This window comes from Mus pahari, chromosome 2, assembly GCF_900095145.1.
Source record: "Mus pahari chromosome 2, PAHARI_EIJ_v1.1, whole genome shotgun sequence".
Taxonomy (NCBI): Eukaryota; Metazoa; Chordata; class Mammalia; order Rodentia; family Muridae; genus Mus; species Mus pahari.
In genome coordinates, this window is record NC_034591.1 from 14,393,720 (window position 1) to 14,406,960 (window position 13,241).

Genomic DNA, 13,241 nt, shown 5'->3' on the forward strand with positions numbered 1-13,241 from the left:
GAGTTTGTTTATGTAGTTGATTACATTGATGGATTTCCTTATATTAAACCATCCCTGCATCCCTGGGATGAAGCCTACTTGGTCATGATGAATGGGCGCACACCTTTAATCCCTGCACTGGGGAGGCAGAGGCAGGCAGATTTCTGAGTTTGAGGCCAGTCTGGTCTACAGAGTGAGTTCAGGACAGCCTTAACTATACAGAGAAACCCTGTCTCAAAAAACAAAACAAATAAAACATAGATTCTTTTTCCTCACACACTATATTCTGATTCTTGTTTCTCTTCCCTCTGTTTCTCCCAGTTCCTTCTTACCTCCCCTTCCATTTAGATCTACTCCCTTTATTGTTCTCATGAGAAACCAAACAAATTTCTAAGGGATAAGAATGGAATGGAAAGGAATGGAATGGACTAGACTAGACTAGACTAGACTTAGAATAGAGTAGAATAGAATAGAATAGAAATTGATATATTTAAAACAGACCAAACATTTAAAGAAAATGAAAAAAAGTCCAGGAAAAGGCAGAGGACTCAGAGAACCACCTACGTACACGCTCATTAGTCTCATAAACACAGCAAAATAAAGGCCATAATATAAACATAGATGGTCTGGTGCAGACCTTGCTGTCCTTGTCTGGCTGATCAGTCTCTATGAGTTCATAAGTACTTTTGTCATGTTGATTTGGAGGATCCTGTTTTCCTGGTCTCCTCCATTCCCTCTGACCCTTATACTCTTTCTGCCTCTTCTTCCAAGACAGTTTGCTGAGTTCTGAGGAGGGCTTTGGATGAAAGCATTCCATTTATGGATGACTGTTCAAGGGTCTTTCTTTCTGTGTAATATCTAACTGTGTTTTTCTGTATTTATCCCCATATGCTGTGGGAAAAAACTTTTCTAATGACTGAGCAAGGCAATGATCTATAAGTATCCAGAATGTTATTACGAGTTATGTTATTGGCTCCCACCTTTCTAGAGAACAATTGTATTTGGGTTTTCCCTAGGGCCTTAAGCTATCTAGTCTCAGATTCTTGGTCACCAAACCAATTTTGAGTATGAGTTCCATCTCATGGAGTGGGCTTTAAAGTCAGTAATTGGTTAGTTATTCCCACAAGCTTTATATTACCATTGTCCTAGAACATTGTGCAGGCAAGTATCTTTGTAGATCTACATCATTGTAAGTCAAAGGTTTATGGCTTGCTTAGTTTTTACATTTCTCTTTTGGTGGCAGGCAGAGTTCTTTCCAGAGTAACCACATTGGAATGTAGAGGTGAAAGCCTTATACAAACACTGGACATATTAGTGCATTTCTATCTCAAATTTGGGAAGAGTATCTGAGTTCAGTCATAGAAGTGGATCTGACACATATCCTTAAGGACTATGCCAAGTATCCATCCATCACATCCAAGCAGCCTCTTGCTTTCCTTCTTAGTCTGGTTGTTCAAATAACTGAGGAGACACAGCACATTCCTGAGAAACACAAAGAGCTTTACTCCTAGGTACAAAGTTTCAATGACTAGCATTTTGAGTTCTGTGCACACATAACCCTTGAGATTTGCTTCCTTATGGTTCATTCATTCACAACCAAATCTTTCGTCTAAACCTACTAACAGTCTATGAGAGCATCACTTTTGTATTTGTAATAGAAAGAAGTTCAACCATTTTTTCCCCTTGGCTTTCTTAAGTTACATTTTGTTGTTAAATTCAAAAGCTTGTTTGAGGTCCTGTTGAGAATGGACTTTACTTCTTTAGACTAAAAATATGGATCTTTAGAGTTTGCAAGGTAGAGCACATACTCTACACATGCCTCAGATAAACCCCTGACCTTTACTCACTAAATCTTGTTGGTATTTAAGTTTTTAACATTTTTACGTGAAGAAAATGAGAGTGTTACCATGTGAGTATTAATGGTTTTATTAAAATATAGTAAGAGCCAATGAATGCTAAACCACACAGATGGCAGTGAATTTCACAGAGCTCTGCTTGCCATGCATCCTGGACCTAAAGGCTAGGTATTGCCAGAGGTGGTAGAACACAGGTTCTACAAACACTAACGAGGAAACCCAAAATGATCATGGTGGCAAGTAAGATGGCAATTGCTTGTTTTGATAAAAGTCAACATTAGGTTCGCACCTGTAGAATGTTGAGTGTTAAAATACTGAGTTTTAGGGACTGGTGTGTGTTTGACTCAGAGTGCTGCAAGAGATAAACTGAATACTTAAAATAACTGAAAGCTCGTCACCTTGAAACTTAGGCTCTGCTTCTCAGCTCAGGTGTCATTCAATGTCTACCTTTAATTATCATTTGAAATTTCTAATCACTGAAAATTACTATATAAGTGTACATGTTCTTTATACATAGAACATTTGTAAATGTATTTACCTAGTGAGGTTATATATCATATAGGTATGGCATATAATATGCCCATACAATATATACATATATATCTATATAATATTTACATATATAAATAGTCTCAACCATGTTATAAAAGAATTTATATCCCATTATCTCTAAAACACTTACCTTTTTCATATATCTAGAAATCTTATTTTATATAGTTGATTATACTACTTTCAGCTGCCTAATAAAGTCATCAGACATGCAACTCTTTCTAACTTCTACCCTAGACTTTAGCATGTGAGCTTCTTGCTTGTGTTTGGACAGAATACAGGTGTTGTGTCTAGACATCATGTCAAGTTCATGGAATATAAAACTTCCTCATTTTTTGTGATTTCAATGGCCAGAATGAGAACAGCTAGAAATGTGAGGCTCTGGACTGAGTACTGTTTTAGATCTGGAGTGCATATCCCATGACTGAGCATGTTTATGTATAAAACTAAATAAAAATTATTTTGATGATAATTAATAGGAGAAAGGAAATTAAAAGGGTAAACTATCTTAGCTTGCCACAATGCAAACATTTAAAGATAAAATGTCTGTAGCTAAAAGATACTCTGGTAAACTGTGAAGGATAATCAAGGATAAATAAAACATGGAACAAGATAAAATACTTACAAAATATAAGATCATTTGTAGTACTGTAATTCATAACAAGTCATTTAATTAATGAAGGAAATTTCACCCTTATTCTTAAAAGCTTCTTCACGTTCTTCCTTGGATGGAAAATACAACTAGCCACTAAAACAGGTTGCAAAACATTTAGTAATTATTTTCTAAGAGGTATTAATTACCGAGATGGTAAATGCTATATATTTACAATTTACAGTAGAAGAAATGAAATAAACTAGTAATATATTTTTGAGGTGGCAAAATGATGCTAGACTACAAAATGTGAGTTTACTCATATTATATAAGGGAATGATTCTGGCTTACATTTATGAGCAGACTAGAGTTGATATCATATAGCTGGCATTTTCATGGGCTGCCAGAAAGCATTTCATCACTTGTCATGTCCCACATATAAAGCAGAAAGATGGAGAGAGGAAAGAGAGGGTTCAGTTAAGGAAAGACGTACAGTCTGAGAATCAGGCAAAAACAACAGCCAAGATCAGCGATAGGCACAATGCTTGCTCAGTGTCTATGATGAGTTATCAGAGGTGAAGCATGTTCTGCTGGTAGGAGGCTGACAGGAACAAGGCAAGAAAAGAACATTTCACAATTTCTAAATTACCACTTCATGGCTGTCAGTGAGTTTAAGACACATGGACAGAGCATACTTGATGAAGGTGATTGTTAGTGTAGGTCAACCTGAAACAAACCAGACACTCTGCAAAAGGGAACCTCAACTAAAGAATCTCCTTTATCAGAGTATCTGTGGGTGAGTATATAGGAAAGTTGTTTTATTGATGCCAAGTACCCAGCCTAGTGTAAGCATTACCATCCCTAGTTGATGGGCATGAGATGTATGAGAAAAGTTGCTAAGCAAGCCAGAGAAGAACACCAGGAATCTCTATTGTCCGCTGGTCTTTGTTTCTGTCCCCACTCTCATATTCCTGCCTTGGCTTCCCTGTGACATGTGAGCTGAGAGTGCAGTTGTCACTTTTCTCTCCCAAGTTGTTTTGGTCTTAATGTTTATCTCAGAACAGAAACCAAACCATGATACAATATGCAATAGTGGCTCTTTGTTGGTTTGATATTTGACTGTTCAATACTGGCTGAAAGAATGGTTTTGAATTTAGAAAATTATATGGATATTGACTGTGAATGAAATATTTGTATGCACCCAACAAACATGGTCTCCTTTATTTTCCATTATCACATTGACTTGCCTAGACCAATAGATTAAGAGGCTGCACCCTCAAATACTATTTGGGAGATGAATTTTGATTGTTGAATAATTTAATATGGTTTTCTGTGGAATGTTACTGTGAGTAGACCCAAATAAAGCGACACGTTTTGAAATCTTCTGAAATTTTATAATGAATATTAATAAGTATGCTAAAAACATTTTTGAAGAAAGTGTTTATATTACATAACCACCACTACATCATGCTAATTCATGTGACAAAGCTGGTATATGTATTTGTGAAATCTGAGATACTAGAGAATTGGTAGAGAATATGTTTGGAGTCTACTATAGTTTCCTATGGGAACTAAAGGAGGCTAGGGAAAGAGGGGAGAGGGAGGATAACCCACGTCCGTCCAGCCAGAGTTCCTCCTATGCTCTGGGCAGGCAGACTTGGGAGGGCTACCAGATGTGTTCAACTTGGCCCAGGTGGACATCTAAGCCACTGACCCCACTCGACAGGGGGTGCACAAGGGGCAGCCCCCCAACCGGGAGGCCAGGGGCAACACCTTGTATCCCCAGGGATATGGGAGAGAGGGCTGAGGGAGAGAGGTTCCCACGCAGGTGAGAGTAAGTGCAGATGAACAGAGCCAGTCTATGGTTTTAGAGCTTTATTATAGAAAGGCAGGGGGAAATAGAAAAAGTGGAAAGACCAGCCATGGCCCAGAGGAGTGAAAGAGGAAAAGGAGAGAGAGAATAAAGGCTAGAGAGTAAGAAAGAGAGAGAGGAAGAGAGTGAGAGGACAGAGGAGAGGAAAAAGGAGAGTAAGCAGAGTAAGAGCAAGGGAGTGGGAGGGGCCAAGCAGCCCCTCTTATGGTATGCTGTTACCTTTACTGTTGCTAGGTAACTGGGGAGTTTAGCCTGAAGGTCAGAAGCTTGGGACATTGCCTATGTGACTACTAACCATGCTTCTCTTGTGGGGATTGAGGAGGCAGTAACTTTGACAGGAGCCAGAGTTCCAGGAGACATGAGAGAACTCCTTCCTTCCCTTGTAGGTGAATTGTCACCACCAGGTCCTGGAGTTTAGACCTCAGCTCGACGGGAGACCAGACTGTCTGTGTGTAGCCTAATGCCCCACAGTTTCCCATTACCTTTAACTGTAATTTTTTTTTTTTTTGCACTATGTAATGTACAGGGTTCTTTAAAAAACAAAACTAATAGAATGAATATATATCATATTTATATATATTATGCTTTATTTATTTACACACAAATATAGATAGATAAATAGATATAGGTATAGATATAGATATAGATATAGATATAGATATAGATATAGATGATATAGATATAGAGCCTTAGTTGGGGCTTCTATTGCTGCAACAAAACACCATAACCAAAGAGCAAGTTGAGAAAGAGGCTTTTTGCAGCTTACACTTTCATACTGCTGCTCATCACCAAAGGAAGTCGGGACAGGAACTCAAACGAGGCAAAAATTTGGAGACAGGAGCTGATGCAGAGGCCATGGAGGGATGTTGTTTACCACCATGCTCTGTATGGTTTGCTCAGTCAGCTTTCTTATAGAACCCAGGACCACCAGCCCAGGGATGCCACCACCCACCATGGGGTTTGTCCTCTCCCATTGATCACTAATTGGTAAAATATTTTACAGCAACTGAATCTTATTTCTTCAATGAGGCTCCTTAGTCTCTGACAACTCTAGTTTTTGCCAAGTTAACACAAAACTAGCCATATATATATATATATATATATATATATATATATATATATAGTTTAAATTCATATATGTGTGTGTTTAAATTGAAAAATTAAACATATTTAAATCCATGTGTGTGTGTGTGTGTGTGTGTGTGTGTGTGTGTGTGTGTGTGTGCAGGTAATCTAATAATGACTATCTCCCAACAGAAAATTTTAAAATCCTGTATTTACTCAGTCACAAGACTGGATGTGTCATCTGGCTTTTAGTATATATCTGAATCTCAAAGAAGAAGCTTTAAATATCAGTGAAGCAAATTAAGAGCGTCTGTCTTCTGTGTCCTTTTTATATGTTACCATCAGAAGGTGTACCCCATTAATGGTGGGTCTCCCCAAGTCGATTGATTCAATTAGGAAATTCACCCTCAATGGTCCACCCTAGCCACTGGTGTTTTAGTTAATTGCAGATGTAGTCAAGTTGACAACCAAGAACATTCATCACATATCACTTGCCTTAGTGTTATTGCTTGGAAAGACAAGAATTTACAGTATTCTTGTGTACATTTTGTAGGCATTTGGGTCTTTAAAAACACATTTATTTATTATTTATGAATGTGTATGTGTGCCTGCAAGAATTCATGTGTACCACATATGTGAAAGAACATGTGAAGGTAGCTCTGAGCTGTCATGCGGGCACTGAGAACCAAGTCTGGGTCTTTTATGAGAGCAGTTCCAACTCCCTGGATCTATTATGGGAACAGTACGTTCCAAAGCTGACTCTAGAACTCCCAGGATTTTGCTTTCTAACTTTTTCTTTTCCATTTGAAACTAGAAATCATCTTAAGATAAATATTCATAAGTTAATAAATTTATCATTAACTTAAACGTAATATTCAATAGACCTACATTATTGGCTTTTTAAAGCCATAGCCCCATTTTTTCATTAAATTAAAATAACAAACATGTAAATAATTGCTGGCAAAGAAGAAAAAGTGTTCCAACTTTACTAATACTGCTGCACATATACTACGTAACAGAGAAATCACTTTGATTTATTTCATGGAGGGAAGAAAATCATCAATATTTATGTACCCATTTTTCTTGTAACATTTTATCTCACTTTATTTCCATGGTAACCTTAAATAACCTAAACAAATTCAAGTTCTGAAGATTTTATGCTGAATAAACAAGAGTGTAACCAAAAGTAAATATTATATCATCCCCTTAACATGTGATTTATGGAGCAATCAGATTAACTGAAGTGGAATTAGAATGGTGATTAGCAGGGTTTGAGGTAAAAAGCAATGGAAATGAAGAAACAAATAGCTTTTTAGCCTAGAATAAGATACGTTATGGATAATTCAGTGCTAGTTCAGTAGTAGCCAATATCTTACCACAATAAAACCTACAATCTAAATGAAGAATAAAGATACATACAAATAACTAGGTATATACCTAGAAGATACCTATTTGTTATCATAGTAATAAATGCTTTAGACATCAAAGTAGTGACTTGAAATAATTCCTCTTTTATACAATTTATTATTGTAGTTATAATAAGTCAAATTGTATCCTTATTATATTTTCCAAATATTTTATGAGGAAACTTTATTATTTTAGGAGGAATTGTTGATAAAGATCTTCGTCACTACCTCAACCTAAGATTTCAGAAGGGTTCTGTTGACCATGAACTACAGCAAATCATCCGTGACAACCTCTACCTCCGCACGGTGCCTTGTGAGTACCAAAGCCAACATTCTTTTCGTTCTATGATAGCAGATAAGTGTTCAGCTATATACTTAATATTCAATTAAAAAATTTTGTCACATAGATGTTTTATTGATAATTGGAGTTGGAATTGAATTTGAGATATGAATTACAAAAGCAAATGCTTATAACTATAGTTTTGTGGTACATGATAACATCATACAAAAATTTATTAATTTTAAGTTATATTTTAGTTATACTACTCACATTAGTATTGATTGTTGAATCATGACTGAGGCAGATCTCTACACCAGGAGACAGGTGTCTACAAATTCCTTGGTTAAAACCCTTATGAATAGTAGACTTTGCGATAAGAACTCCCCAAGCTTAAAACGAAAAGAAAAAAAAAAAGAAAAGATAGCATGAAACACAAATCTAACATGTTCCATCACTCTCTTGGGAGTGACGGTGCTATGTACTGGCTTAGACTTTTATATGCAGCCTCTAGAGATTCTTTTTAAAAAGAAGAGTGGGTTAGCGGACATAATTTACAAAACAATTTCTGAGTCCCTGTTCCTGCTTTTTGATTAGGACAAATGAATTCTGATGCAAACCCTAGACCCTTTATGTATATCAAAATCCTCTTTCTTCATGCAAGACATTTTGACTACCAAAAGCTATCCATGCTCTCTAGAAATTCTGAGTTGATGGTGTGTATTGATTTTTGTTTAGGTTTGTCCTAAAAATGGATAAGCTCAAAACTATGAGCTATGGTGTCTTTAAAATTAGACAGAAACTTTAATTAGAATAAAATTAAACAAGACAAAAGCGATGCTATCCAGTTAAATCACCAGCATTTTTGAAAGTGATATAAATGAAAGCTTATATTAAAACACACAATGATGTGAAGGTAGACCAGAAAACCCTGGGTTTTTAATCAACATGCATTTGGGAATTGGTGGGATCTTGTGATTGTCAATCAGATTTGAAATCATTAAAATAATGTCATAATACAGTTATCATCCAATATATACTTGCTAATTGACATCATGTTGGTCAAAATGATTCTTATTCTGTGTGTAAGTGACTGGACACTGCACTCTTGCATTGAAACTTCAGGCTCAGAAAAGTACACTCTTAAACTTGAGTTTGACATTTGAGTGATGGGGAGAAGATGGATTAAAGTGACTGGACTGCTTATAAGGTAACGGATGGATGCACTCTCAAGGCCTTGATGCTGTCAGTGCTTTGAAGTGAATTTATCTTTTGTGACAAGAAAGAAGAAAGACCTGAAATACTAAAAAAGGGGCCAGACGCTTTGTTGTGTTAAAAGCTGTAGGAAATAGATAAGAGGATGTAGTCCTTGTTAAGACAGTGGCATAAATAAGAAATTCCCAATTAAATATGATGATAATGGGAGGACTTTTGCATTAACTAATTAACTTTTTAAAGCATCTTTTTTTTTTTTTTTCTCTCTCTCCTTTCTTTCTTTCTTTCATACATACATTTTTTTTTTTTTTTTTTTTTTTTTTTTTTTTTAGAGACTCAAGGAGAACCTTTGAAGGAGAAATAAACATAAGGGTAAAATAGCAGGATTTATGAGTAAACCTAGAGAGCTTCAAGATATGATTCTAGTCCAAGGTCATGAATTCAATTAGAGATCCTTGAGTAATGCCTGTAAGGGAGATAATTAGAAATTCAAGGGATCTGAATAGTATCAGAAAACAATTGCTCTTTGATTTTGCGACCACCACTCCTAATAGCCAATTCCAATAATAGCATGTGTTAACAGTGCTTTTAATTTGACATAATAGTGAAAGGGCATCTGATATGAAGATGATTCTGGTTTGTACTATTAAAAATTGCTTTCACACTGAGGATCTAGTCCTGAACCATCTGTCAACTTCACTCATTAAGTCTTTTAACAAAGTACTCAGATGTTTGTGGAGAGTATGCAGTAAAATGTACCAGTAGTGTGGAAAACCCTACCATTGCTTAGAAACTTTCATGTGTATGCAGTCCAACTGTTGGCATTTGTTATTGAATCTCATTTTGTATACATTCTCCTGGATGAATGTAGTCTTGTTATTTGAATGAACCCACTGCAGTAAAAGGAAAACATGCTACTAAGAATCAAATCATTGCTCCTATACATCCATAAATCAATGTGAATATTGTCACCTCTTGTTTAATAGAGCAGTAGCACTAGAAAGAAACTGTTGATAAGTGCATGCAAGCAAGAGAATTAACAATTTGATCATGTGACGCGAGTAGAATTTTTTCTTGACAAAAATAGAGCTAACTCAGTAACTCTGCTTCCTCCATGGATTGCCCCAACAACTGCAACTTGAAGAAAAGGAGATCCAACTCCTAAATCTCACCGTCCTCAGTGCTCACAGCATGTGTGTAAGAGCTCTGTGTTATATGTCCATGCAACCCCATCTCACTCAGGTGCATACTTTTCCTCAAATCCAGTGGTACATATTGAGCTTTCTATGTACATCTTAAGGAAATCTGCCTCAGGCTATGGCCATGTTCTGAGCTAATGAAGGAAAGAAGGAGAATAAATCTTCACCTTCTCTGAGGTTTGCCTATAAATAATCCACAAACTCCTTAGTTGACTTGCAGAATCAAGGGTTACTTACATTTCTCCTGTTGATTTAGTTTTGTGAAGGCATGATTGTTTTGCGTACAGTATGTGGAGGGGGGACACAAACAGCTGCAAGCATCATTTCTGATGGTATCAATTTACTACTTGTTCAGATTTGATCACAAAGGAAAGGTCTCCATCAACTGATTCCATATTTTGTGTAGAGCCTACAACAGTCTCACATTTTTTACATTAAAGACCTTTTTTAAGTACTACTTGTTGCTAAGTATAGAGCTAATAGAAAAAAATCTAAGTGTTTAAGGGACCCTGACTACTAAAAAGTAAAAGTTAACTGTCTTTAAATGGAGACTGTAAACAAACCTTTCCAGTATTAAGATTATACATGATTGAACTGAAATAGAAATGAGTGAAGGATGTACCTTAGACCATGATAAAGAATAACAAGAAATGTGTTCAGATAAAGAATGTGTTTATAATATCCATTGCATAAAATTCTAATTATCCTGGTGGTATATAAAATGTGACTTGAGAAGCTCAAAACTAGCATCATGGCCGGGCGGTGGTGGTACATGCCTTTAATCCCAGCACTTGGGAGGCAGAGGCAAGCAGATTTCTGAGTTCAAGGCCAGCCTGGTCTACAGAGTGAGGTGTGTTCCAGGACAGAGAGTTCTCTCTGTCTCTGTCTCTGTCTCTGTCTCTCTGTCTCTGTCTCTGTCTCTCTCTCTTTCTGTCTCTCTCTCTCTCTCTCTCTCTCTCTCTCTCTCNCTCTCTCTCTCTCTCTCTCTCTGTCTAGATAAGTATCATATGTTGAGATGGTGTTAATTGGAAATAAGTTAAATTTATTTGAAGCATGAAATATTAATATATAGTAAAAGACAAATCAATAAAGCTAAAGTAAAAACTATTACATAAAACCAAATATGATTAAATATATAGGCTTAAGATACAAAAGAGATCAATTTTGTGGAAGATCTGACCAAGGCAAAAATCACAAAATTGTTTCCACATATTTAAATGGTTTAAGTTTGTAAAGCTAGACCAAACTAAGAAGAATTGTCAAGGATATATTTGTAAGAGTTTAGTGGACATTTAGACATTTTGATGCTTATGACAAATTGCCTTCTACAAAACAAATACTGGCTACATAAAAGTTATGACAAATTATCTGTTAAGAGTAATCACCAACACACCGAAATTGCAATTATACAATGAAGCAGCACGACCTTTGCTGACTGTGAATTCATATATGATGACACCAGAAAAGGGCTGTTAGGGTGTGGCTGATTGACCATGAAGCATGGAAACTGTGAGACAGGGTCCAAGATCTCTGCTCTGCAGAATGAAGCAGAATTTCTTATGACACAAGCCATATTTTTACACTTTTAAATTTTAAATTTATATCAGTGTCTCCTTCAAACACACCTGGACAAAATGAATAATAATAATAATAATAATAATAATAATAATAACCCTACTGGTTACAGTTTCTGCTTTTTTAATAACAATTACCATAGTCAAAAGTTGTTTGTACATTGTAATTTGGCATTGAAAAATGTGTGCTCTTAACTAAGGCAATATTTTTTGTAGGTACAGAATTTTATTTACTACTAGTCTTCATCATAAAGATATATTTTTATGCATAAAGTCAGATGGAGAAAGATAGAAACCTAAAATTTAGATTACCAAACAGGCAAGACCATTGTTTCTCAAGGAAAGGAATTTCATTTTGTTGAATATGACAAAATTCTCACCATATCTTTCAGTAGCTGGGCCTGACCATCATGGTAAGTTGAGCAGTACCTAGACATTCAACCATGGTGGTAGAATCATCCAATTAAATTAAATTTTAATCCATCTGTACTTCAACTAATATTTATTATAAAACTTTTCAAACTTTATTCTTATTTTCTCAAATAAGACTCATACATTTAGAAAATCGGATTTGAAGTTGCTTTTAGAGTGTGAATCATATTATTTCACAATTATTTCAGATAAATTTGCCAGCTTTTTGTTCTTTGAAAAAATGAATTTGATTTCTAAAAATAAACTAGTTATATTTGGCACTAAGTGTTAAAAATGAGCATTATTACTGAATAAATGTGGTTATTAGCATCTGAAGCCAAAGGGAAAGAAATCTAGAAACAAACACAAGTAGATTTCTTGAGAAATTGGTATTCTGTCCTGGAGTCTCAGTGATAAAGGAGAAATGCAAAGGGTTCTGAGCAGTAGCAGGTGCTGCTGAGCATCCATTCATTCTCTTCACTGAGATGGGCACCTGTCTGGTGTATCACTTAAACATATGTTATGATTTTACAGAATGATGGATTAGACTCAATCTCTCTTTCTGAGAATATAAAGACTTAGTCATAGGTCAGATACATAAATATATTTGTATGACACTTCCTGAGGATCTGTGAGCAGATAAGCAATGATAACAAACTAAATACACTATTCCATCTAAACTTTTAGTGAATGAGTGAGTTTATTGGAGTTACTTACAGGAGCCCATCTTACTCAAGACAGCAGTGTCACTGGAAAAAAATCTAGTGTGGATGATGACTGACTAATATTGAAGTTGGATCCCTGCTGCTGTCCCAATTAGACCAATTGGATAGTTTCTTCTTCCAGTAATTGTCACTGCTTATATAATTGAGGACAGAAGAGAATGGATCTCATATGCTTCAGTTACTTCCTGAGCCTTATAAGTTGTGTGGGGAATTGTAAGCTGGTCTCCAGTGGAGCTGAGGTCTGAACCCTCATGGTCATAATTCACCCTCATGACACAGTAGGCGTTCCCTCAAGCTCCTGGAACTCCAGCCCCTGCCTAAGTTACCACGTCCCACAGCCCTCACAAGCTTCTGACCTTCACGCTAAACTTCTCCCCAGTTACCTAGCAATGGTGAAGACCATAAAAGGGGTGTTCGGACCCACCACACTCTCTTACTCTTACCCTCTTACTCTCACTCCTTTGTCCTCTCTCACACTTCTCTCTCCTCTTCCCTTTCTCTTTGTCTTCTCTCCTCTCTC

At 36.2% G+C, this 13,241-nt stretch overlaps 1 protein-coding gene across 5 annotated transcripts in view; it reads left to right on the forward strand.

Moving 5' to 3' along the window:
- Magi2 (membrane associated guanylate kinase, WW and PDZ domain containing 2) overlaps positions 1-13,241 on the forward strand; it is a 1,405,204-nt gene that overhangs the window by 424,505 nt on the left and 967,458 nt on the right. For all 5 annotated transcript variants that reach the window (XM_021191616.2, XM_021191614.2, XM_021191615.2 and 2 more), the window contains exon 2: positions 7,517-7,633. In XM_021191616.2, coding sequence (XP_021047275.1) covers positions 7,517-7,633 — 117 coding nt within the window. The remainder of the gene's footprint in view (positions 1-7,516; positions 7,634-13,241) is intronic.